Source organism: Eulemur rufifrons, chromosome 16 (assembly GCF_041146395.1).
Source record: "Eulemur rufifrons isolate Redbay chromosome 16, OSU_ERuf_1, whole genome shotgun sequence".
Classification (NCBI taxonomy): Eukaryota; Metazoa; Chordata; class Mammalia; order Primates; family Lemuridae; genus Eulemur; species Eulemur rufifrons.
This window is the reverse complement of record NC_090998.1, coordinates 1,752,632-1,779,684: the sequence shown is the minus strand read 5'-3', so window position 1 is coordinate 1,779,684 and position 27,053 is coordinate 1,752,632. Positions and strand designations below refer to the sequence as shown.

At 49.7% G+C, this 27,053-nt stretch overlaps 1 protein-coding gene across 1 annotated transcript in view; it reads left to right on the top strand.

Annotated features, from left to right (window-relative positions):
* CACNA2D4 (calcium voltage-gated channel auxiliary subunit alpha2delta 4) overlaps window positions 1-27,053 on the top strand; it is a 110,723-nt gene that overhangs the window by 17,916 nt on the left and 65,754 nt on the right. Inside the window, exons 8-19 of the mRNA XM_069490395.1 lie at window positions 7,592-7,652; window positions 8,285-8,435; window positions 10,514-10,588; window positions 11,458-11,547; window positions 11,641-11,754; window positions 12,238-12,316; window positions 13,678-13,811; window positions 17,692-17,769; window positions 18,468-18,548; window positions 19,101-19,175; window positions 22,072-22,158; window positions 22,740-22,811. Coding sequence (XP_069346496.1) covers window positions 7,592-7,652; window positions 8,285-8,435; window positions 10,514-10,588; window positions 11,458-11,547; window positions 11,641-11,754; window positions 12,238-12,316; window positions 13,678-13,811; window positions 17,692-17,769; window positions 18,468-18,548; window positions 19,101-19,175; window positions 22,072-22,158; window positions 22,740-22,811 — 1,097 coding nt within the window. The remainder of the gene's footprint in view (window positions 1-7,591; window positions 7,653-8,284; window positions 8,436-10,513; window positions 10,589-11,457; window positions 11,548-11,640; window positions 11,755-12,237; window positions 12,317-13,677; window positions 13,812-17,691; window positions 17,770-18,467; window positions 18,549-19,100; window positions 19,176-22,071; window positions 22,159-22,739; window positions 22,812-27,053) is intronic.

The following is a 27,053-nucleotide window of genomic DNA, read 5'->3' as shown; positions in this document are numbered from 1 at the left end:
ACCAACAAGGTATATGAGATCATTTTTCTCCTCATCTTTTTTCAGCATTTGTTATTTTTTGTCATTTTAATAATCGCCATTCTAACTGGAGTAAGATAATCTGATTGTGGTTTTGATTTGCATTTCCCTGATGATTAATGATATTGAGCATTTTTTCATATACCTGTTGGCCATTTGTATGTCTTCTTTTGAGAAATGTCTATTCATGTCCTTCGCCTACTTTTTAATGGGATTATTTGTTTTTTTGCTGGTGAGCTGTTAAGTTTCTTGTATATTCTGCATATTAGTCCCTTTTTGGATGAATAGTTTACAAATATTTTCTCACATTCTCTTCACTTTGTTGGTTGTTTCTTTTCTTGCACTTAAGTTTTTAGTTTAATATAGTCCCATTTGTCTATTTTTTTGTTACCTGTGCTTTTGAGGTCTTAACCATAAAATTTTTGCCTAGACCAATGTCCTATACTGTTTCCTATGTTTTCTTCTAGTAGTTTTACAGCTTCAGGTCTTACGTTTAAGTCATTAATCCATCTTGAGTTGATTTTTGTATATGGTGAGATCTAGGGGTCCAGTTTCATTCTCCTTCATATGGATATCCCGTTTTCCCAGCACCATTTATTGAAGAAGGTGTCCTTTTCCCAGTGTACGTTCTTGGTGCCTTTGTTGAAAATTAGTTGGCTGTAAATACATGGATTTGTTTCTGGGTTCTCTATCCTGTTCCATTGGTCTATATATCTGTTTTAATACCAATGTCAAGCTGTTTGGTTGCTATTGCCTTGTAATATATTTTTAAGTCAAGTAGTGTGATGCCTCCAGCTTTGGTTTTTTTGCCCCCCCCCCCTCGGGATTGTCTTAGCTATTCAGGCTTCTTTTTTATTCCATATGAATTTTAGGATTTTTTTCTAGTTCTGTGAAAAATGACATTGGTATTTTGATAGGGATTGCATTGAATCTGTAGATTGCTTTGGGTAGTATGTTCATTTTAATGCTAATTAATTCTCCTAATCCATGAGCAGAGTATGTCTTTCCATTTGTGTTCTGTTCAATTTCTTTCATCAGTGTTTTGCAGTTTTTCTTGTAGAAGTCCTTTACCTCTTTGGTTAAATTTATTCCTAGGTATTTTTTAGTAGCTGTTGTAAATGGGATTGCCTTCTTGATTTCTTTCTCATGTAGTTCATTATTGGTGTATAGAAACACTATTGATTTTTGTATATTGATTTTGTATCTGGTGCATTTGCTGAATTTATCAGATTTATGAGGTTTTTAGTGGAATCTTTAGGTTTTACTAGATATAAGATCATATCATCTGCAAAGAGGGACAATTTGACTTCCTCTTTTCCAATTTGAAAACCTTTTATTTCTTTCTCTTGCCTAATTGCTCTGGCTAGGATTTCCAGGAGTATGTTGAATAGGAGTGGTGAAAGTGGATATCTTTGTCTTGCTTCAGTTCTTAGAGGAAAGGCTTTCAGCTTTACACCACTCAGTATGATGTTGGCTATGAGTTCATCGTGTATGGTCTTTATTATGTTGAGGTATGTTTCTTCTATGCCTACTTTGTTGAAAGATTTTTTTTTTATTTTTTTTTCAATTTAATTTTACAGAAAAAGATTTTTTTATTATTATGAAGTGATGTTGAATTTTATCAGATGCTTTTTCTGCATCTATTGATATGATCATATGGGTTTTGCCCTTCATTCTGTTGATGTGATGTATCACATTTATTGATTTGCACATATGGAATGAACCATCCTTGCATCCCTGGTATAAATCCCATTTGATCATGGTGTATTTTTGAAGTGCTATTGGATTCAGTTTGCTAGTGTTTTTTTTTTTTTTTTTTTTTTTTGAGGATTTTTACACCTGTATTCATCAGGGATATTTGCCTGCAGTTTTCTTTTTTTGTTGTGTCCTTGTCTGGTTTTGCTGGACTGATAGAATGAGTTAGGGAGAATTTCCTTCTCTTTAATTTAAAGGAATAATTTGAGGAGACTTGGTGCTAGTTCTTTGAAAATTTAGTTAAATTTGGCAGTGAGGCCATCTGGTCCTAGACTTTTCTTTGTTGGGAGATTTTTTTATTACTGATTCAATCTCATTGCTGATTATTAGTCTGTTCAGGTTTTCTATTTATTCCTGATTCAATCTTGGACATTGTATGTGTCCAGAATTTATCTATTTCCTCTAGGTTTTTCAGTTTGCTAGTGTATAGTTGTTCATAATAATCTCTGATGATCTTTTTATTTCTGTGGTCTCAGTCATAATGTCTCTTTTTTCATTTCTGATTTTGTTTGTTTGGGTTTTCTCTATTTTTTTTTCTTGGTTAGTCTAGCTAGCAGTTTATCAATTTTGTTTATTTTTTCAAAAAATCAACTTTTTGTTTCATTGATCTTTTTATTGTTTTTTGTTTAGTTCTGCTCATATCTTTATTACTTCTTTTCTTCTACTAATTTTGGGGGGGTTTTGTTGTTGTTGTTGTTGTTGTTGTTTTGTTTTGCTTTCCTAGTTTCTTGAGGTATATCATTAAATTGTTTATTTAAAACTTTTCTAGTTTTTTGATGTAGGCATTTATTGCTATAAACTTCCCTCTTGGAACTGCTTTTACTGTATCCCATAGGTTTTGGTATGTTGTGTTTCAATTTTCATTTGTTTCAAGTAATTTTTTGCTTTTCTCCTTAATTTCTTCCTTGATCCAGTGGTTTTTCAGGAGCATGTTGTTTAATTTGCATGTATCTGTACAGCTTCCAAAGTTCTTCTTCTTGATTTCTAGATTTATTCCATTGTGGTCTGAGAAGACAGTTGAAATGATTTTGATTTTAAAAAATTTGTTGAGACTTGTTTTGTATCCTAACATATGGTCTGTCCTGGAGAATATTCCATGTGCTGATGAAAGAATAGTCTGTAGCTGTTGGATGAAATGTTTTGTTAATGTCTACTTAGTCCATTTGATCTAATATGCAGTTTAAATCTAATGTTTTTTTTGTTAATTTTCTGTCTAGATGATCTGTCTAGTGCTGAGAGTGGGGTGTTGAAGTCCCTCACTATTATTGTATTGGAGTCCATCTCTCCCTTTAGATCTAATAATATTTGCTTTATATATTTGAGTGCTCTGGTGTTGAGTGCATATTTGTTTAGAATTGTTATATTCTCTTGCTGAATTGATCCATTTATTATTATGTAATGACCATCTTTGTCTCATTTCACTGTTCTTAAAGTCTGTTTTAGCTGATATAAATCTATTCACTTTTGGTTTCTGTTTGCATGTAATATCTTTTTCCATCCCTTTATTCTCAGTCTATATGTGTCTTTACAGATGAGATGTGTTTCTTGTAGGCAGCATATAATAGGGTCATTTTAAATCCATTCAGCCAATCTATATCTTTTAAGTGGAAGGTTTTATCCATTTCCATTCAAGGTTATTATTGATATGTGAAGGCTTATTCCTGCCATTTTATTAATTGATTTCTGGTTATTTTGTATATCTTTTTTTTCCCCTTCATTTTTCTCTTCTTGTTCATTACTGAGGGTTTGTGGTTTTCCATAGTGGTAACTTTTGAGTCCTTTCTCTTCCTTGTTTGTGTTTGCTCTACTAGTGAGTTTTATGCCTTCGTGCATTTCCATGATGGTAGATATTGTCCTTTTGCTTTCAGGTGTAGGATTCCCTTAAGCATTTCTTTTTTTTTTTTTAATTTCAGGATCTTATGGGGGTACAAACATTTTGGTTACAAGTAATGACTTTGCCTCACCTAATCCAGGGCTAGAGGTGTGCCCTTCACCCATACAATGCACACCACATCCACTAGTTGTGAGTTTACCCACCCCTACCTCCCAATACCCAATGAATATCACTACCATGTGAGCACCTTAGTGTTGATCAGTTAGCTCCAATTTGATGGCGAGTACATGTGGTGCTTATTTTTCCATTCTTGTGATACCTTGCTTCGAAGGATGCCCTCAAGCTCTATCCAGGATAACATAAGAGGTGCTAGATCACTGTTGTTTTTTGTAATTGAGTAGTATTCCATAGTATACATATACCATATTTTATTAATCCACTCATGAATTGAAGGGCACTTGGGTTGTTTCTACATCCTTGCAACAGTGAGTTGTGCTGCTATAAACATTCAAGTGCAAATGTCGTTATTATAGAATGTCTTTTGTTCCTTTGGGTAGATGCCTAATAGTGCTATTGCTGGATCAAATGGTATTTCTATTTTTAGCTCTTTGAGGTATCTCCAAATTATTTTCCACAAGGGTTGTACTAATTTGCAGTCCCACCAGCAGTGTAAGTGTTCATATCTCTCTACATCCTCACCAGCATTTGTTGTTTTGGGACTTTTTGATAAAGGCCATTCTCACTGGAGTTAGGTGATATCTCCTTGTGGTTTTGATTTGCATTTCCCTAATGACTGGAGACATTGAGCATTTTTTTATATGTTTGCTGGCCATTATTCTGTCTTGTTCCTTAAGCATTTCTTGTAGGGCTGGTCTAGTGGTGATGGATTCCCTCAGCTTTTTCTTGTCTGGCAAAGACTTTATTTCTCCTTCATTTGTGGAGGATAACTTTGCTGGGTATAGTCTCCTTGATTGGCAGGATTTTTTTCCTCCAGTAGTTTGAATATATTATCCCATTCTCTCCTAGCCTGTAAAGTTTCTGCTGATAACTCTGCCATTAATCTGATGGAGGGTCCCTTATAAATGACCGGATCTTTTCTCTTGCTATTTTTAGAATTCTCTCTTTGTCTTTGACTTTTGACAATTTGACTATAATGTATCATGGAGAAGATCTTTTTGAATTGTATCTCTTTGGGGAACTCTGAGCTTCTTGTATTTGAATGTCTAAATCTATCCTCCCAGTTAATAAAGAACTTTAGAATTTTTTTGCTTCCATCTCCTTCCCCCATATTTCAAAATTTTCATCCCCACAAAAGAGATACTATTACTGTTATGTGGTATTTTAAATATTGCTTGTTTGGAATTAACCCCTTGTTTTCCATTTTATTTGTTTACCATTCCGTTATGTTTCTCAGGCTGTCTTGCCCAGATCATTGTCCTTCTTCTTGAAGTAAACCCTCCAGAAGTTCCTTTACAGCGGGGCTTTTGGTGATAAACTGCTTCAGTTTGTGTTTATCTACAAATGTTTTCTTTTATCCTCATTGTTAAAGGATAGTTTTGTTAGGAATGTAATTCTAAATTAATGGTTCTTTTTCTGTCAACATTGTAAAACTGTTTTTCCATTGTCTTCTGGCTTCCATTGATATTGAGAAAATCTGGTATCAATCAGTTTAACTACTGCTCCTTTGTAGGTCCTTTGTGGCTAATTTCAAGGTATGTATTTATTTATTTGCCTTTAAAGTTCTGCAGCTTCACTACTATGTGCCTATATGTGAATATCTTTTATTTATCCTGCTTCGGATATATTGTGCTTCCTGGATCTGTAGAGGTGTGTTAATTTTAAATCAGTTCTGGAATAGTTGCCAACATCATCTCTTCAACCATTGCCTTTCCTCCATGCTGTCCCTTTTCTCTTGCTGTGTCTCCAGTCAGATGTATATTAGACCTTCTCATTCTAGCCTCAACAGGATTCTGGATAAATCCTTCAAATGTATAAATTTTCTTTTGACCTATGAATAATTCACTATCCACTTAATTTATTTTTTCAAACTAAACATTTTTTTTATTTTTGAAAATGTCATAATTTTAAGGCTGTTTCTTCAATCCTATCATTTCTTGTTGTATGTTCTTCTTTGTGTTGTATATTCTTCTCATACATACCTAACTTATAATATGTATTTGGCAGTTTGTACATCTGTAATTCTTTGGAAGATAAATCTATGGCTCTTGATTCTGCTGTGTCTCACTTATAGGGGCCTGCTCCTTATGGATCTGGTAATTTTTGCTTGTGAAGCCATACTGCTTATAATCTGAAGGAATCTAATAGGCCTGAGTTGGGAGTCCTCAAGAGGATTCAATTCTGTTTCTGCTTGGGCTTGAAGGTACCCTCATCCAGGACAACCAAAACCCTCTTCTAAGATTTTAATTCAGAGCCAGGAACCTCAGATTCAGCTGCTTCTCCTCATTACTGTTTTAAGGATCAAATTCCCCACCATGATGCTGCTATAAGAATGTAGTCTTTGAAAGGCCCCACTTCTCACAGGCACTCTCAGGTCTGGGTCAGGCTTGTGGGAGCTCAAGCTCCCACCACACCACACTGCCATGGTGCTGGTCCTGCTCCTCACCTTCAAGGCCTGTGCTGCTGGCTGTCTGGCCCACACCCCTCACACTTGAGGCTCTGTTCTCATTTGTTTGGTTTTGAAGGCACTATCTCTGAAAACCTCTCCTACCTTTGAGAGACCAGTAATGCCTCAAAGGGTATGTGTCATCTGAAGTCTAATTGCGGTGGCATAGAAAAGTCCCTTGGAGCTTCTAACCATTGATGATACTGCCACATTTTTCTTCTATCCCAAGCACAGCATATTATAATTTCACCTGTTATTTTTAATCATCTTATTTTGAACCTACTATTCTCAATCATGAAAGTTTTTTCTTTTTTTTTTTTTTTTCTTTTGAGACAGAGTCTCACTTTGTTGCCCAGGCTAGAGTGAGTGCCATGGCGTCTGCCTAGCTCACAGCAACCTCAAACTCCTGAGCTCAAGGGATCCTCCTGTCTCAGCCTCCCGAGTAGTTGGGACTATAGGCATGCACCACCATGCCCGGCTAATTTTTTCTATATATATATTTTTTAGCTGTCCATATCATTTCTTTCTATTTTTAGTAGAGATGGGGTCTCGCTCTTGCTCAGGCTGGTCTCGAACTCCTGAGCTCAAACGATCCGCCCACCTCGGCCTCCCAGAGTGCTAGGATTACAGGCGTGAGCCACCGCGCCTGGCCCTGAAAGTTTTTTCAAATAGAGATTCTATTGCGGATCATGATGGTGTTTTCTATGCATTGTGTGGATTTATACACATTTTTAAAATTAGATGAATAGGACAAAATATACCCCAGCACTCTGCTAGTGAGTCAAAGCAAGATCTTTCTTACTTACTCATTTGTTCTTTCATTTAGGTAACAGACATTAATTGAGCATCTACTCTGCTAGGTGCTGGGAATCCCTGACCTCAAGGAGCTTACAGTCTTATAGCCAAATCATTTCTCACGGCCCAGCCAACGCAAAGGATCATGAGTGCTAATGAGCTTAACCTCCTTACGGGCAGTGGGCTGGAAGTCAGAGCACTTGCCTCTCTCAACACCTTGTCCACATTTTGCTGGGTGGGTAAGGGGTGTTAAGCATCACACCTTCCCAAAGTTTCCCCTTCCACTATTTGATATGAGATTTAGTTTCACAAATGAGTCCCAGGCACCACATATGGGGTCCTAGCTGTGAAAGTACCCCCATCTCTGGATCTGTGCAGTTTGGATGTAGGTGTCTCCTTGCCTGCTGCCTCAGTTTACAGAGTGTGTTCCAGTGGTCCACACCCTGCTGCCCGGGTCTGAAGCTGTTCTGCCTTGGGGGTCATGGCCATTCTGGGAGTCGGGACCCAGACATGGTTCTGGGGCAGTCTCGGCAAGCTAGTAAAAGAACCAGCCTTTATTTCCCCAGGTATAAAATGGACGCCTGACGAGAATGGAGTCATTACCTTTGACTGCCGAAACCGCGGCTGGTAAGAGCTCACAAGGGAAAGGTCTCTGGTCCTGACATTTGTCCTATAGCTGTCGTGTTTTGCCTAGCTCTCTTTCAATCCCTGCCCCTCCCCACCACCACTCAAGGTCTTTGGCATGTAGAACCTTGATCCAACACAGAGTAGGAAAATTTGCCAGCTACATTCCTGCCTTCTTCCCTCTACAACTGCTTTTGCCCCAGGACTGATTATATTTGTCTTTCCCAGCCCAAACCTCCTTCCAGAACATTGAGCTCTCTTCACATCAACCTGCTATTAGGCTCTCCTCTTGGTTGACACCCCTCTTCTGGCATATTCGTGACAGAATCTAAGAGTGGACCCCAGCTCTCTCCCTTCCCTCAGGGACCCTGGGTGGTCTAAACCAGAGAGGACAAGAGTTACCCTCAGGGTTTAGCTGATTAGGCAGGCGCGTTCTCAACTATTGCCACCCAAATGGCTTCAGAACTGTGTTGAGTGGTTATGGATCACGATACAGCCTGACATAGATGGGACATTGACCTGAGTTTCGGGCACGCTTGGGCCAGGATCTGAACAGGGATAACCGGAGACTCGGGCAGGCGGTGGTTCTGGCGATGGTTTCCCCATCTTGGCCTGTCTCTTTCTTTCTGCTGAAGGTACATCCAAGCTGCTACTTCTCCCAAGGACGTCGTGATTTTGGTGGACGTGAGTGGCAGCATGAAGGGGCTGAGGATGACCATTGCCAAGCACACGGTCTCCACCATCCTGGACACCCTGGGAGAGAATGACTTCGTTAATATCATCGCGGTAAATATGCCTTCCTGTTTTAGAATAGCTCGCACTTGTTCTAGAAAAATCTTTCCTCTGCCCACACCAGAATGACCCCCATGGACAGCCACTTGGTGCTTCCTACTGTGGACAATTCTTTCCTCTAAAGCTGAGGCTCCTTCCTAACCCAGGGTCCATGGTCTGCCCGAGGTTGGGCTTTCGAGAAGTCCGTGAAGTTTCTGAAATCATATGTGAAATGTGTGCCTCCATTTTTCTGTGTCTGTATCTTTCATCAATTTCTCGGAGGAGTCTGGGACCCAGTAAAGGTTAGAAGCACTGGCCTGAGTGAGCACTCACTTCACCCCTGGCCCTGCCATGTGCTGTCGACAAGCCCCCATTGCTGGCCCACTCTCCACTCTGCCGTTGGAGGAGCGGCCTGGCGTTCTTCCCCGCAGTTCCAGTTCCTCCACGTCCTTTATCGTGCTGAACCCAGACACCCTGGGAGACAGGAGCAATAAAGAAGAAAGAAAAGGGGAGGTACAAGTTAGGAGAACACTTTATTTTTTATTTTTTTATTTCAGCTTATTATGGGGGATACAAAAGTTCAGGTTACATATGTTGCCCATGTACCACCTGTCCCCCCAAGTCAGAGCTCCAGGCGTGTCCATTCCCCAGACAGTGCGCATTGCACCCATCATGTAGGTATATACCCATCCCCTCCTTGCATCCCCCTGCTCCCCGAGTCAGCACCTTCAAGCATGACCATTCCCCTGACACATGTACCCGAATGTTTATAGCAGCACAATTCACAATTGCAAAGATGTGGAAACAACCCAAATGCCCATCAATACATGAGTGGATTAGTAAACTGTGGTATATGTATACCATGGAATATTACTCAGCTATAAGAAATAACAGAGATACGGCATCTCTATGGTTCTCCTGGAGAGAGTTGGAACCCATTATATTAAGTGAAGTATCCCAAGAATAGAAAAACAAGCATCACATGTACTCACCAGGAGAACACTTTAAAATGCAGCAAAAGGGTGGGTCAGTTCAGCCCCTAAGGAGGCAGAGTTGACAGTTACCTTGGGGGCATCCTTTTGAAGCACAGCTAATCCAAGTTTTCTCCACCAGTCTGTCACGTTGCTGACAATTCTTACCTTCCACGGAATTCACTTACTTAGTAAAGAAATACCGAGATGAAGTTGTCTGACTTCAACATGATCGTGCTGGGGTGCAAATGCCCCCATCCCAGAGCGGCCCCTGCAGCTCACCCCCCGTGGCCCTCCATGCTGGCCTCCTCCCCAGCCTGGTCCCCACCCTGCGGCAGGGACGGCACAGCCATGGAAAACAGGTCCACCCTCCACAGGAGTGGGACAGTGCTTGTCCCTCAAAGCCTGCACACCTTCCTTCCCACCTCCCTGCCCAGCACCTCCAGCTGGCGAGGGTGTCACCACGGGCTGCCATTCCCTCCCAAAGTTCTCCCAGCACGTGTATGCGGTTCTGCCGCACTGTCGCCACCATCTCGCCTTTCTTCCCCTCTGTGCAAGCGGAAGGCAGAGTAGGGACACCTTGAAGATTTCTGTTTTAACTCTGGGGAAGCAGGGTGATTAAGAAGAATAGGGCAGTAATATGCCCACCCCCTGTTGATAGCTAAAGGACCCTCTTCATTGATGCAGACAAAAAGAAAAAGGCACAGTCTCTAATCCCCCCACCCAGGCATGGTGGGGAGGGGTCTGTCTACCCATGGCAGGCTCTGGGGCTCTGGAAGAAGACATCTCCTTTGGTCTTGGGGGCAGAGAGCAAAGGAATTCTTCCAGTAACTGCAGGTTCTCCGTAAGCCCTAGGAGATGGGTGTACTCAGGCAGCTAATGGAGAAGATGCCCCAAGACGAGGGTTTGACGGTTTTAGAGTTAAAGCCCTATTGTTCTCTCCACTCCCTTCTCTCTGCCTGAAAAAATTGCAAAAACTGTTGAGTTCCCCAGGATGCTATTACATAGGTGCCTTGGTGAGCCTCGCCCCGGAGTCCCCCGTGATCTGCGGGAGCTTCTTTGCTGGGTCCTGACTCCCCAGACTGACCTGTTCTCTCGCCTCCCCCACTATGGCAACTGCAGTACAATGACTACGTCCATTACATCGAGCCTTGTTTCAAAGGGATCCTCGTCCAGGCGGATCGAGACAACCGAGAGGTGAGTGTCCACCTGTGGCCTCGTGCTTTTGAGCCCCTGCCCTTGCCAGGATGGGGAGAGTCTGTGCAGACTGCCTCCACGCCCCTTTGCTTCCCTCCACGGTGCTGGGAATGGGAGTGAGCGAGTGGGTAGTCCTGGATGCACACACACCCGGGAAACCGCCAGTGCGTGTGGCAGCTTGTCAGAGCAGAGTGGCAGGTAGAGACCTCGCAGCTAAGGGACCCTCGCGTATTCAGGACTGGTTTTGCACTCTGTGGACTGTCCAGGACTCAGTTTTCCCCTCTCCCTCCCACTTGGGCCTTTCTGTTATGCCAGTCTTCAGGAGCTTCCCCGAAAGGAGGACAAATTTAACCCCATTGGGTTGAGTCCTTTCGTCTGGTAAGAGACCAAGGGGGAGAGGACACGGCAACAATTTTCCAAGGGAGATTTTGCATGTCACAGATCCCTCTCTCTGTGACTGAGGAATTGAGGTTTGACTTCCTCTGAAGCCCGGCCTCAGTCCCTGGGACCTCCACAGTTTCTGCTATGAAATGCACAGCCAGGGTTCAGCCTGGATGCTGAGGTCAAGGTCATCCCTGCCTGTGACCCTGGACTGTCCTCTCCCCCAACCCTGGCTGGACTCACACTGGGCACTTCCTGCCAGTGGTGGGCCTGGGTCTGTGCCCAGCCATTCATGCTCTCTCAGTTTATCTCGGGGGCCTTTGAGAAACATCTGCTGTCGGGGTCTAGCCCATGAAGTTGGCTGCGTGGCGAGATACGGGCCCTGCAGGCATGTCCCTCTGGGCAGCCGCCCCACATGGCCTCCTAAACCGAGGCCAGAGCGGAAGGCCCCCGGCCACTGACACTCCTCCACACCTTGCTCGTGGCAGCATTTCAAGCAGCTGGTGGACGAGCTGATGGTCAAAGGAGTGGGGGTCGTGAACCCAGCCCTGAGCGAAGCCTTCCAGATCCTGCAGCAGGTACTGCAGCTGACGGTACTGCAGCTGACGGCAGGGGCGGGGGTGGACGAGGCAACGCGGGCTGTGGTCACGGGGCTGCCCTTCACCACGCAGTTCCAAGAGGCCAGGCAAGGCAGTCTCTGCAACCAGGCCATCATGCTGGTCACCGACGGGGCCGTGGAGGACTACGAGCCAGTATTCAAGAAGTACAACTGGCCAGATCGCAAGGTGACTCTCCCAGTAGAGGTCGAGCTGGGAGGGATGCTTCTCCCACTGCCAAGGGGACAGTTCTGCTCCACTGTGGGCAGGGTGACCAGTGGGCCCCAAAGGACAGCCCCGCATTCGAATGTCCTTTCCCATTAGACCCACTCATAAACTCAGATATGTCCTAATTTGGCCTTCCAAAACTATGGCGACCCCAGGCACAGAGGCCTGGTGTGAGTGGCTTCAGAGGGAGGGACCAGCCATGCTCTGAGCGGGACTGTGGGCTATGAGCTCCGCCTCGCACCCGCCCCACGGCCACCACAGCCTGGCAAGCCGCGTTGCTGCCGGGGCCTCCCTGCAGGGTCTGCTCTGATCAAAAGGGGGTGAGACTGGAGAAGCCAAAGACTGAAATGTGCCGGACCCAGCGTCTAAGACTCACATGAGCAATGCTAACGCCACTCACGGCCAGGAGCACGGCTGCTGAGTGCGTGGTGTCTTGCGGGTTAGGTCCGAGTGTTCACCTACCTCATTGGGAGAGAAGTGACTTTTGCCGACCGCATGAAGTGGATCGCATGCAACAACAAAGGTAAGCGCCACGCTGGCCGAGGCCTCGCAGCCTAACCCGAGCACGGGGTGACGTTACCCGGCCACCCAGAGGTGCCGAGCAGAGCTGAGCGCAGGCTCCTGCGTGGGGCCCTGCAGAGGAGGGGCCCGTGGACAGCGGCAGCCTCCGCCCTCCTCCCTACTCGGAAAGAGCAAGACAAGATGCAGGTTTCTCCATAAAACCTCGAGCAAACGCTAGACTGCTCCTGCAGGGACTCTAAGTCATAAAGCCACCTGAAACGAAAATTAGAGGTCATCTGTCTAGAGTTCGCATAAGGGAGAACTGTCACTTCAGATAAAGGCTCATACGAAACCACATTGTAGAAAACAGGGAAAGGCGGGTGGCCGACATTTTTAGCATACGCTCTGTCTAACCTCCCGCCCCGTTCCTCCTGTGGCAAATTAAACCACTGATGCTAGTTCTGCTCCCAGACGAAAACAGAGGGTCGCCGTTTTCTTTGAAATAATGTTTTGTGTGCAAGCAGTCTTCATCTATCTCTGACCAGAACCCAAGACCATCTTGCCCCTGTTGATTCAAAACTCACTGGGCACCTGCCGGGCTCCTGGCACTATGCCCAGGCACTGGGGAATCTAGAGGGATCAGGGCAGACTCTGGGCCAGTCTTGCTCTGGGCACTGTCCCACAGGGGGACAAGGGAGGGAGCCGCCAGTTCCGATACAACCTGCAATGTGCGGCAATGGCTGACAGGCGTGGGCTGGTCAGGGCATGGGGCGGGGGTGGGGCATGGCAGAGGTACCTGGGGGGTGGGGAGGTGACTGGGAAGGGTGTTGCAGACAGAGGGAACAGCATGTTCCGAGGGTCTGGGACAAGGCGCAGGCCAGGAGCACAGAGCAGCTGCGTTTCTCGGCGTGTGGAGTGAGCCCTGTGGGAGTGGAGGGCTCCCATTCTGGCTCCCGTGAAGAGGCTGTGACACCCACCCCATCACCTGCAGGAGCACAAAGATGGGGGGAGGGGAGGAATCCCTGTCTCTGACTGGGTGGGCTGAAAGCAGACCTCAGGCAGTCACAGAAGGGGACTCGCTGGGGAGATGCCCTGTGGGGAGTGCGGAGCGCTGGGAGAGCAGCTGATCCCTAAGGTCCTCACAGCTGGGCTCCTGCTGCACCCACGGGAGGTCTGGACAGAGGTCTGCAGGTGGAGCAGGGCGGGCCTTTGTCTCCTCCTTTCTTCCTCCTTCCCTCTCCTTGCCCCTGTCCCTTGTCGCTGAGGGACAGCAGCGTCCTGGGGTCCAGAGCAGTCCCAGAGAGGGCTTGGCTGTGAGCCACGAGCCTGGGGCCCTGTCGGGGGTTCCCCTCTTTCCACACCCACGTGGCTTTCCCCCACCAGGCTACTACACGCAGATCTCCACACTGGCGGACGCCCAGGAGAATGTGATGGAGTACCTGCACGTGCTCAGCCGGCCCATGGTCATCAACCATGACCATGATGTCACCTGGACGGAGGCCTACATGGACAGCAAGGTGCGAGGTGACTCCTGGGCCGGGAGGGTGAGCGCAGCACCTCGTTAGGACAAGTTCTGAAGTGGGGAGGGAAGCCGGTCCTCATTCGGCTCCTTCCCCGGACAGCCCGGCCCTCTCACCGGGCCCTGCCCAGGCACCGCCCCAGGCACCCAGCAGGCCCCTCCCACGTGGTTCCTCCCCGACCCCCGTCCTCACCTCCTCCACGTCCTTCTCTCCGCCCGCCATGGGGATGAACGAGTCAGACCCGTCACTCTCCATCCTACGGCTTCATGGTGCGTCTTCCCTTCCCCCGGCCCTGCATTTTCAAAAGACTGTAGGCAGCGATAACTGACACGAAGGGCTAAGGGTCAAAGGTAGGACTTCAGGTGAGACTTTTGGGGGAAGGAGGACCTTCCTTCCACTTCTCAGATCACAGCATACGAGCAGCCACCTCTTCCACAGGATACATCAGACCGGGATGCAGAGACCTGCCAAGAGTGGCTTAAATGAGAGAGAAGTGTGTTGCTGCTTCGTGCGCAGGAAGTCTAGGGGCATATCCCCGTGCTGCCAAGAGCACTCTGGCCACCAGGGGCCCAGGCTCCTCCCCTGTTGCTAGCGTGTGGCCCTTGTCCTCCTGGCCCGGGTGGTGGGCGGAACTCCAGTCAACTGAAACCACATTCGACCTGCAGGTTGGTGGCAGGGGAGAGGGGCGCGCTCCACTCCTTTAGAGGAAACTTCCAGGGAGACTTCTGTGACACAGACGCGTGCACCTCACTGGCCAGAACTTAGTCCCAGGCTGACTCCCAGTGACAGGAGCCTGAGAACGCAGGCTCAGCTTGTCCCCTGACTTGCTCTGCATCCGAGGGCGCACCTCTGCCTGTTATAGTACATAGGAACCATCCTGCCAAATTGGGATCAAAAGCTAATTAATCTACTTGAAGGGCTCAGCCAATAAGGTCACGCCCAGGAGACGTCGTCCAGCTATCACCAACTGCTGCTGCCAAAGCTGCTGCTCAGAAGGGATGAGCCTGCCTCACTCGGGCAGGTTGCGCCTCTCCTTGTCCAGGTGTTCAAGTTCAGGGTCGGTGAGAGACAGCTGGGGGAGGGTGGGAGGAGGGAGTCTTCTTTGATCTCCTCTCCCTCGCACCATGTCTCACGCTTGTCACTCTCTTCCATTCTTCCTTCACCTCCGCGGTCCGCCCACAAGCGCCTTCGGCAGCCAGCGCAGCCACAGAGCGGGTATCTGCGGTGCACCCTGTGTGTGTGCGTCCCTCGAGGGTGAGCTGGCGAGTGAAGGCTCTCGCAGCCCAGTCAGAGGAGCCTGACCTGGCTAGCGATGGCCACGCCTGGCAGTGGTGGTCTGGAGCGTTCGGGTGTGCGTTTGCCAGAAGAGACAGGGAAGGCAAAGGCTTGCTTGCCTATAAGCCCATAAAGTGACGTCAGGCATGCCATGCCAGGTCATCCTCGGCATTTCACGGACAGCCAGGCCTCCTAGTCTCTTCTTCCCTCCATGCTCACAGAGGAGGTCACAGTTTTATCTTCACTTTAAAAGTGACACCTGTCCCTCCATTAGAAACCCCCTAGTCCCTACATCTCCTCTTTCTTCCTCCTTCCCTCTCCTTGTCCCTGACTTAGGAGGCACGGGTTGCCTGCAGATCTCCTGCACCCACTTCGGGACCTCTGAGTCGAGGATGCTACTGCCCCGAGCCCAGGGCAGGTGGCCCCTCCTGCACGGATGCCCAGAGACAAGAGTGCAGGGAGGGCTGCGCTGTGCTGAGTGCTCAGGTGTGAGCAGATTCCTGGGGCACGGTGGGGCAGGGCTGCTGCCCTGGGGAGGCAGGGGGGCACCTCTGGCTTCCTGCATCCCCACTTGAGAAGGAGACGCAAAAGCCTCCATCCAGCCCATCGGGTATGTCTGAGCTCAGGAAAAAAAATCAGATGTCACTGTGGTTCAGTTTCAGAAACCTTACTTCAAACTCCAAACTGAAAGCTCAGATGAGGCGAGGAGGGACTTGATGGTCAATGTGCCTCCTTTTCCAGGGAAGCTCTGTGGTTCCGCGGCTCAGCAACCTCCTTTAGTTGATCTCAAGGAAGGTCAGACTTGTTAATGGAAAAAAACAAACTCTATAAAATAATTTAAAGAGGTTTATTTTGAGCCAATATGAGTGACCATGGTCCAGGGATATGCAAACCCAAGAAGTCTTGGTCCCGGGACAGTTGGATTAGCATTTGGTTTTATATATTTCAGGGAGACAGGAATTGCAGGTGAAATCATAAATCAATACGTGGAAGGTATTCATTGATTCGGCTGCAAAAAGCACCACATCTTGAAGCTGCATGGTGAGGGGGTAGGGGAAGGGGGCTTACAAGTCATAGGTGGGTTTGGAGATTCTTTAACCAGCAATTGGTTGAGAGAGTTAAGCTTTGTCTGACAATGTGGAGTCAGCAGGAAGAAATGCCTGAGTTAAGACAGGGAATTCCGCCGGCCGCAGAGGGAGCCACCATCTGCCCGCTGCAGTGACAGCCTGCAGGCACCACTGAGCCTTCGTCCTGCATGGCCCTGGGTCCTGTTCATAATTTGGTATCTTATTGCCACAGAGTCTGTTTTGTCAGTCTTATGATCCCTATTTTAACATTAATGCTGGTCTGTTGGCCGGGCGTGGTGGCTCACGCCTGTAATCCTAGCACTCTGGGAGGCCGAGGTGGGCGGATCGTTTGAGCTCAGGAGTTCGAGACCAGCCTGAGCAAGAGCGAGACCCCATCTCTACTAAAAATAGAAAGAAATTATATGGACAGCTAAAAATATATATAGAAAAAATTAGCCGGGCATGGTGGTGCATGCCTGTAGTCCCAGCTACTCGGGAGGCTGAGACAGGAGGATCGCTTGAGCTCAGGAGTTTGAGGTTGCTGTGAGCTAGGCTGACGCCACGGCACTCACTCTAGCCTGGGCAACAGAGTGAGACTCTGTCTCAAAAAAAAAAAAAAAAAAAAAAAAAAATGCTGGTCTGTTGTATCTAAACTCCAGAAGGGAGGGGGTATAACGAGAAGTGTCCAACCTCCCCTCTCTTCATGGCCAGGAACTCAGTTTTAGGACTTTTCTGGGGTCCCCTTGGCCAAGACGGGATCCATTCAGCCAGTGAGGGGCTTAGGATTGTAATTTTAGTTTATGAAACACACCTGTATTCACACTTGCCAGGAGGCCGTCTTTGTTACAAAGTGGGGCACACATGCAGAGCCTCTCCCCGGGCAGCTGGAGGAGCTGGTGCAGTGGGCTTAGGGGCTCAGGCGGTCTGGGATGCTGGGATGATTCTGGCCCTGGTGCTGTGCATGGAGAGGAGGTTTTGGGTCTGTCCAGCATGGGCCAGGGTGGCCGTGAGGCAGAATGCAGCTACCCCACGGCTGCCCCACGCTGCGGTTCCTCAGCAGGCACTTGTGTTTGCGGGGCGGGTGGAAGTCTGGATCAAGGTCTCTTTTCTCTTAACTGGTCTGGGCAACAGTCATAGCGACTCATATCAGAGGTTTTGTATCAGAGGTTTCTGGAAAGCTTGCTATAAAAACCCTCTTTGCTTCTGGGCAGGCACAGATGGGCCTGTCCCCTGGGTTCCTGCTCATCCTAGGCCTGGCCAAGATGAGAGACCTTGGTGAGTGTGCTCGGGAGCAGGACGGCGGGCTCAGGACTCAGCTAAGCGACGCTGGCCTGGTCCTCCGTCTGCAGCATTCCTGCCCGCTCTCCATTTGCAGAGAAGGAAACCCTCATGTGAGATTTCTTCCTTCCTGTTGGAAGGTGATGCTGGGTATTGACACCAGCAACCGTGGGTTCTCTGCAACATGTGCTCTGAGCAGGCCGAGTGGCCCGGCCAGGCCGCGCCCTCTGACTCCACTCCTCCCCCTCCCCCGGCAGCTCTTCACCTCACAGGCCCAGAGCCTGATGCTCCTCACCACCGTGGCCATGCCGGTCTTCAGCAAAAAGAACGAAACCGTGAGTGGTTGCTCCCTGAGAGGGACAGCGGGGCTTAGAACCTGGGGCACTGCGGGCACCTTCGGACCAGTCGTGCTGGACTTGGCTGAGGTTGGAGCCACCACCGTAGGGGGGCTGAGTGCAGAGTCCCTGTCCCAGGCTAGCTGCGTGGGCATCCCTTGGTGGGGGTGGGGCTGGGGTCGCTCTGCTGCTCTGCACTTGCGGACAGGAGGCTGGGGGTCTCCTGGCAGGCTGTCTGCAAAACCACACTTAACCTGCCAAGTCGAGCAGACTGACTTGTTCATGAAGGCCTCGGTGAGGGAGCTTCTAGAGCCTTCCATCATCCCCCTGGCCAGGAAACGTTCCATTATAGGCCCCGTGTGCTTCAGCACCCCCGTGAGTGACGGGCCCTAGGATCCCACACTTCTGCCTCTGCTGCAAAGATTAATATTTCATTCAACTTTGTATTTCATTTAAATATTACAACTTAAATATTAATACTGGGCATTAATCTTCCCAGCAGCTGAGATTGCTTCTGGGGCCTCTTCTGATAAGTTATAGATTTTTATTCCAGGGAGCTCAGCCTCAAATCTAACTGCAGAGGATCACTTAACGCCTAAGTGGCTTCCTCTTCTGGGCTCTGCACAGGCCCAGGGCCCAGCCCGGCCTCGCACTCAGGGAAGCTACGTCTGCCCTGACCCCGGTGATTTTCCTTCCAGCGATCCCACGGCATTCTCCTGGGCGTGGTGGGCTCTGATGTGACCCTGAGAGAGCTGATGAAGCTGGCGCCTCGATACAAGGTGAGCCTGGGCCTGGTCTCTGAGGGGGTCACAGGCTGCCCAGGATCTGCCCCTGGGCTCAGCACCCTCTCTCCAGGCAGCCGCGGCCAGGCCACTGGCCTGGGATGGGACCTCCATCGCCCTCTAGGGAGGTGCCAGTGTTGAGGATGGGAACAGCAACGTGTGCCCATGGGTCCCTTTGCCACCACGAGCTAGGACTTGTTGTGTGGCCTTAAGCAAGTTCCTTCCCTGCCCAGTGCCTCAGTTTCTCAGTCTGCTCCTCCGTGCTGCACAGTCCTGTTTGGAGAGTGAGATGATATCATCAGAGCACCTGGAGCATGTGGTGGGAGAGAGGTCGAGAGCCGTGCGCATCACGTGGCTGCTGTGCACAGCCGCTTTCGGAAAGGACTTCACACCCATGGGCAGGGGCGCGGCCCTGGCTCAAAGTTCCTGTCTGAAACACTCCCTGCCGCGCGCTGCCGCCTCTGGCCACCCTGCGGCCCCAAGCCCCTCCCCACTCTGGTCACCCGGCACAGACCACACACCTGATGTCCCTCCATCCTGACTTCGCAGCTCGGAGTGCACGGCTACGCCTTTCTGAACACTAACAACGGCTACATCCTCTCACATCCTGACCTCCGACCCCTGGTAGGTACCGATCTTCGCCTTGGGATCCTCACTATGTGGAATTTGGGGGCAGTTCATAAAAACAGCCGAAACCAGGAACACACACCGGGCTCCATTCAGGAACCCAGTGGACCATATGAGAAAAAATGTATTTGAGTCATGGTCCCTGTTCGCAAATTGGTTATAATCTAGCAGAAGAGACCCGGCAAAATATGTGAAATGACTGAAGAACAGACCGAGAGCTGCAAGGAAGTGTGCGGTTTCGAGGCTAAGGAGCCCTGCGGGGCTGTCGCCCTTCATAGCCTCCGTGCTGTGTGGGCAGAGCTCCAGGGACCCGGGGGCTGTGAGCAGAGAGTTAGCCAGGAAGCAGTGGGGACCCTCTCCGGGGCGGGGCCTGGTGGCTCCCATTGTGTCAGAGGAGAGGACGAGGACGTGCTCCCTGGCCTCCCGCCCCTCCCGGCTCTCTCCACCCTGACACCTTCCCCTGAGCGCAGCTGGGCAGCGGCTGGCTGGGGCAGAAAGGAGCATTGTTGCCTCTGAAAGCTCTGCCCGGGCTTAGGATGGAACATGAATTTGAGCACTGTGTGCAGCTGTGACAGCCACACTGCCTGGCGTGATCAGTGGGGTGGAGGGAGTTAAAATCCCAGGGGAGTCACAGCCCCTTCCTCTCTACCGGTCTCGTGGTGACCAGCGGGTGACAGCCGAGGACAGTGGACAGCGAGCACCTTCCGGAGAACTCACTGTGGAGCTTGTTGAACCAGGTGTCATTTGGAAGGATCAGGCTAAGCCACACCCCATTCCGTCTGGTTCAAATAGGTGCAACTGGTTGAGCTATTTGAGGCAGACTGGGGGGTCAGGGAAGAGAGACATCGGGGCGCACCGGAAACCACTCTGCTCCCTGGCAAGCGTCTGAACCCACAGCAGGTCCCTGTGGTTCTGGGGGGCGCAGCCCCGGTGCCAGCAGAATGGCTCACTAGGGGCACAGTGAAGATGCCCATGTGGAGCTGCCGTGTGGAATTAAGGGGCGAGGGTCAGAAACCCTGTCCCCGCCTGTCCAGTCTCGCAGAATGCAAGGCCCCAACCGCCCGGCCCTCCGTCCCCCCAACGTGGCGCCGTGAGGATGCTGCAGGGGGAGTGGGTGGTCTGGCTAAGGACATCAGACTTGCACAAATGAAACGAGCAGAGAATAACATGACCTGGGACACTGCCACACAAGAAAGGACATGGTGCAGCCAATGTGATGCGATCCCTAAGGGAGGCACTGGCAGGAAAACGATAGTTAAGTTTTACAAAGAAAAGTAATAGAAGGGACGCCCAGGAATGAGGGAAAGGAAGGCGGAGCGCCGTGCTTCCGGCCCGAGCCCTTCCGAGTCAGGGCCCCCAGCGGGCAAGTAACAGAGGGGACCGCGGCTCTCATGTGAGAGGTTAAAGATGACGTTCCGGGAGCTGGAGGGTTTAGGAAACAGTGATGGAATGTCAAAGAAGCAGATCCTGCGTCAGAGACGGCGGGACAGGGCTGTTTGGTGAGCCTGGGCCCCAGCAGGCCAAGAATGCAGGCGTGAGCGGCCGGGGCGAGCAGAAGGGGAGACGTGGGAAAGGGGCCCACAGACCTCCCGCACGGGCAGGAAGTACGGAGGACGCTTTCCTGAGAAAAGCAACCAAACCAAAAACTGGCAGAAGCAAGAGCCACGATGACAGGGGACTCCAACCACCCAGGCATCTGCCGGAGGCTTCATTCTGCTAAAAGTAGATGCTCTGATTAATTCTTAATTTACCTTGATGATAAACTACTCTCTTTCCTTTGTTGACAGGGTTACTAAACTAAACCTGGGAAGTGCTGCAGGCCTAATGGTGGATAACTTGATATTTGTCTTGGTAGGAGGGGGGGTGGCGGGGGAGAGAGAGAGAGAGGTGTCAGGGCCACTCAGGGTGTTGATCGATGGCTCTGTGTCAAGTGGGAGGGAGGTCTTTATCAAGCACTGCAGATCTGTCCTTGACTCTGTCCCTGTCTCTGTCCCATTCAAAATTTCTATCATACAAAAGGCAGACGCCAAGAAGTCTGGAAGGTATGGCTGATACATTAAGCGGGAAATTTAGTATTCAGGAAGTATTCTTCTGAAACAGCGGGCTGAACCAACAAGATGAAATATGTTAGGGAGGCACAGAAAGCTCCACAAATTAGTCAATGCCCAAGCCTAAGCCTGTGAAGATGTAATTTAGTGGTACATCCCACGAGGAAGACCAGGGGGTTTAACTGACCGAAATCTCCGTCTGAGCCGCTGGGGCAGTGCAGCCGTCCAGGAGGTCTAGCAGGACCCTAGGCGGCTCTCAGAGCTGTGAGATGCTTCGAAGGTCACAGCCCACACCGCACTGGGCAGACCCCCACCTGGAGTGTTGGTTTTTGTCCTGGGAACTGCATTTTAGGAGTGACATTGAGAAGGTAGAGCACATTTAGAGGGAGTTGAAGCATCTGCAAACTGGGCATGTTTAACTTGGAGAAGTACAGTCTCAGGAGTGACAAGTGCCTGTAGAAATGTCAAGGGTTGTCAGGTGGAAACAGTCCGAGTAGCTCTGGGGAAAGAATGAAGATCAGTGGGTGAAAGATACAGGGAGACAGATTTCTGCTCTGTATGAGGAAGGCATTTCTAACAATTAGAGCTATCCAAAACTGCGACAAGCTGACTCACAAAATAGGGAGCTCCTTGTCATGGGCAATACTCAGAGGCCACGAGACCATCTGTCACAAATGTCGGCAAGGGAAGCTCTGCACTGGGTGGAAGTTTGGCCAGATAACCCTAAGGAATCACTGCGATTCTTCAGTTTTATGAGTGTACCCGAAAGACTGTGCAGGAGAGTTGAAACTTGATCAGGGCCCTACGCTGGTCTCATGTTTTTCTTCCTGGCCTGCCTACTCCAGTACAGGGAGGGGAAGAAACTGAAGCCCAAGCCTAACTACAACAGTGTGGATCTCTCCGAAGTGGAGTGGGAAGACCAAGCTGAGACCGTGAGTAGCAGCGGGGAGAGGGGCCAGAGAGGCTAGTTTAGCTCTATATCCAACTAACTGGGTCTGCTGCGTGGCTGGAAGCTTTGAGGTCACTCTGTTCCTCTCGGCAGAGTGGCTCAGTCCCAGAGCCTCTCCAAGCCCAAGGCAGAAGCAATTCTATAAGGGACAATTCTTTTAACAACTGTAAAAATGTAACCGTGTCTTCCTGACTCACCAGGACTACCGAGGCTGAGTGAGATTGTGGCTAAAAGCTACAGAGTGTGAGTGTTAGTGGTGTTTTAGCCTGGCTTTGGTTTCAGTGTCTCACCCTGGAGGAAGCTCTGTCTCAGCAGTGTGACACCATGCACCCCGACACATGGGTCCCCTCTGGAGCACCATCTTGGTGAATCCCAGAATTATACGCTAAAAGGAATCTGGAGTCAGGGCTATGTTCCCGCCTGGCATTCCACTCAGAGGAAAAGGGAAGAACCAAAGGGATCCCCAGATCCTAGGGGTCTCCTCTAATCCGGCCAGGAGCGCTCGGTACCCTCCGCCCTCCCGTGTGCGCTAAGGGTCTGACAGCACTGTCTTTCCTCCTGAAGCTGAGAACGGCCATGATCAACCGGCAGACAGGCTCTCTCTCCATGGACGTGAAGGTTCCGCTGGACAAAGGGGTAAGGGGCTCGAGACGAAGGGCCAGGCTGTGGTCCCAGCAAGGTAGCATCTCTGTTCGTTGAGTGTTGGGGGGTGACGATGGACTTGGACTGAGTCCAGTTAGAGCCTAAGACGTGAGTGTTTGCCGTGGCCCCGGGCTTGCCTAGCGAGCACGCCCGAGGCCCGGGCGCCGGGAAACACCTGGCCAAGGAACCACATGACCTCGCACCGCTGCGCAGCTCTCTGGAAACCGCTGAGCTGGGCGGCAGGCTAGCCAAGGCACCGACAACTCTTCTTTCTTCCTTATGCTGCCTGCTATTTGGCCCTTTTGTTGTTGACGATAGAAAGGGGAAGAGTGACAGGTAGTTTTGAAAATTGTTAGCAGCTCTTGTAAAACATGTTATATGAGAAGAGGTTGAAAATACATTCCCTAAAGCTGCTTTCCATGCACTGTAACCACAGATAATCAAGCACCAATACCCTCACTGATACCGTTTCTCTCTTTAATACCTGCCCGTCATTTCTAATACATCATTTCATCTTCCCACTTGAAAGGCTCCGTCCGATGTGTCTACTGAATCTGATTGTCCCTTAACATATTTACAAATGCCACCCGCTCCCAGGCGGCCACCCCTGCCTCCTCCTCCTGTTGCCCGTCTGCCTCAGCCGAAGCCACATGGCATCTGGCTGCAGCCATTGACCCAAGTCCTTCCCCAACATAGGCCTCCGTGAAGCCAAACAAGAAAGCATCAGGAAGGAAGGACAATGCCTGGCATGCCTTTTAGACCCTGGACCAGTGTCTGCTTTATGTGGCATCTGCCTGACTTTTTCTAAGTGCTGGGCTGAGCAAGGCCTCCATCAGGCAGGACACTGTCAGTGATGTCAGGCCACCAGTGGCAGCTGCTTCTTCTCCTGATCCAAAGCAATCAAGGCTTCTTCCATGTGCCCCCGCCCTTACCCGAGCCAGAGTCCTGCTCACATGCACAAGGGAGCTCTCACCTGGCCCAGCCGGGCCAGAACATTTAGCCTATAATGAAAAATGTAATATGCCCACAGCAGGGTGGGCATGGTGGCTCACGCCTGTAATCTCAGCACTTTGGGAGGCCAAGGTGGGAGGATCCCTTGCGGTCAGGAGTTCGAGACCAGTCTGGGCAACACAGGGAAACACGGCAACCGATTGGAGTGTGGCTGCACAACATCTCTGCAGACTGACCCGGGCCTCTGGGCGTTCTCTTCCGCCCTCTCCTCCCAGTGCCCGTCATTCCCAGGCTGCCTTCACACGTCTCAGAGCCACCAAGGCAGAGTCCTGGCCAGATCCAGTGGTCTGAACTGCTCCTGAAACCTCTGCCCATCCCTTCAACATTTGTTCATTGAAGGTAATAACACATTTACGACTTCACGAAGGCTTCCTGACATATGGGTGCTTCTACATAACGAAGTAGAGTGGTGATGATGACGATGATGACCATGATGGACATTTTATAGCACATGGGTGTTCACGTCTCCCTGCTGCTAGTACTGCTGCTAATGAGAACGCAGCTGACATTTAGGGCCTGGGCTGAGCGCTTCGCAAGGACTAACTCATTGAACATGCACAACCTATGAAGTAGGTCCTATCCTATCCCAGTTTTACAGCAAAAGTATTCAGAGAGGCTAAAACTTTGCCTGGGGTCACCAGACAATAAATTGCAAAGCCCACGTGTATCTGTATCTAGACCACCACCCTCAACCATGCTGTGCAAGGCCTTTCTCTAGGACCGGCCCTGAGTTCTCAACTCTCTGGCCTTAAAGATTTCCCAAAAGTCTCTTCAGTGCAGCGTTTCTACTCCATGGCTGGTGGTCATCGTCTCCTCCTCTCCCTCAACGCCAGGATGCACGACTCAGCCCTCTCCAGTCTTTGCTCTCTCTGCTCTCCCTGCAGCAGCTCCCCAGCTGGCCCTGCGTGTGCAGGACGTTTTGCTGGGGTCTGGCCTCTGGCTGCTCTGGTCTGCTGTGCTCCACCCCTCCTCGATGCTGCCTTTCCTCACTGCCATCTGTTCTGTCTCCCCCACATGACCAGCAGGGTCCGCAGCCCACCCGCTGCCTCCCGTCGCTCCCAGCCCCGTCTCTCAGCCCGGTGGAGCATCTTGGTGAGCTCGGGCCTCAGTAGCAACCACCTTCAGGTCTAGGCTAAGCCGAGGGCAGTGCTGCTAAAGTGCCATGAGAATATTGGTCGCCATTCCAGCCACCTTTCTGGCACACAGTCATCTGCTCCACGGACTCCCTGGGGACTTCACAGGCATCCTTGCTGCCCACGTTCAGTTCAGACCTTCCTCCATCTCCCCTTGACTCCAGACAGGCAGCTATGGTGGTGTTACCAAGGACGGTAGTAGCACCTCCAGAGTAATTCAGAGCTGGACTCATGAGCTCGGAAACCTCTGGGGCCAGGTGGGTCCTATTGAGAAATCCTAGCACTCTGAGAGGCCGAGGCAGGAGGATCACTTGAGGCCAGGAATTTGAGATCAGCCTGAGCAAGAGCAAGACCGTCTCTACAGAAAAGGAAAATGAGCTGGGCGTGATGGTACAGGCCTGTAGTCCCAGCAATTCGGGAAGCTGAGGCAGGAGGATCGCTTGAGCCCAGGAGTTGGAGGCTGCAGTGAGCTACAATCGCACCACTGCACTCTAGCGGGGGCGACAGAGTGAGACTCTGACTCAAAAAAAGAAAAAAAAGGAAAGATGAATGAGCAAAGCAGACTGGCCTCGGCACTGGGACTTGCAGCAAACCGGGGGGAGCGTGTGCCATCGAAGGAGACGCCAAAATTCACATTTGAAATGTGCACAATGAATTCCAAAAATGTCAAAGGCACTATCCAAGCCAGTATCCAGGATATCAAACTTGTGAGCAGCCGAGCTTTGGCCTGAGGCCTGCGCCTTGCTAGCAGGCTTTGCCCCAGTGCAGACCAATAACAGGCGTCATAATCCCTAACCTGTCGGCAGCGTGCTGGTCTGATATCCTGGGACACATGTTTAAAAGAACAAACCAGAAAAGCGAAGTATCCCAGAGCATCTAACCTAGGACCCTTTTTTGTCATTCTCATGCTGTTTGTTTAGAACAAATAATTAGCAATGGGAGGAGAGGCAGGCATGATGTTCTTCAGTAGCTTCCGGGTTCTCCCAAAGGAACCCTGCTGATCTGGGTGCTCATGCGTGTACACACACACACCGTCAGCACGCGCGTGTGCAGACACACATCCCAGCAGCTGACACACTCAGGGCAGCTTTGCCTCATGTTCCTCCAGGGCCTTTGAATCCCTGTGCCCTGGATTTCAGGGACACAGGACTAGCGTGCTCTGTGGTGCGCTCTCTCTCTCCCTCTCTCACTCTGTCTGTCCCTCTCTCTCCTCCCCTCACACCCGTTTTGTTTTTTTGTCCAGCAGGAAGAGGCAAACTATTAAAGGCGCAGATTGTTCTGATACCTCCTTACCCCCTGCCTCATATCCAAACCTCTCTTGCCGTTAACGGCATTCGGAGACCTCCCTCCCCCTTCTCTCTTCCTTTTACTTCAGCCTTAGAAGAATATCTCAAAGTTCTAACTCCAGTCATGAAAGAGTAGTGTGCACTAGACTAACCCTCTGGCAGATACCAATGATAAACTCTGGACAAAATACAAAAAACAAAAAATTTAAAGGCACTTAAAAGAAACAGCCCTTAAATCAAGACAACCACATTGGGCGAGATACACGTTTACACGGCTTTTCTCCTAAGGAGCACTCTCCAGTCTGTTTGCAGTAGAACAGCTAGAATTCAAGCAGAAAGCTGCAGTTATCATCTTAAAGTGTCACAGAACAGAATTTGGGTTCCAGAGTGTCTGGAAAGGAGGAGGGATATCCCAGAAATGGGGAGCCACAGGGAGGGTAGTCACACAATCTACGCACAAGCTCCCGTCAAATTCTTGGCTGACTCCTGAACTGTGCATATGCAGGGGAGCCTCTAAGCAGCCACTGGAAAGCTGGAAACCAGAGCAAGGGTTTCAGCTCTTGCCCATCGTAGTGGAGACAATTTGGAATCTGAGTTACACGGAGGTGAAGAGGCTTGGTAACACCTCAGGATTTCCTTTGAAAGCACAGAAGAACTACACCTTAGAAGTAAGGATTATGTCCCAAGATCAAGAGATTCACTCCAGAGATTCACTGAAGATAAAGCTGAAACAGACTCACCCTAACGAAATGTAACCAAGACTCCACAAGCTCAAGGTGATCAGCCAATAATTTAACTGCTGATTG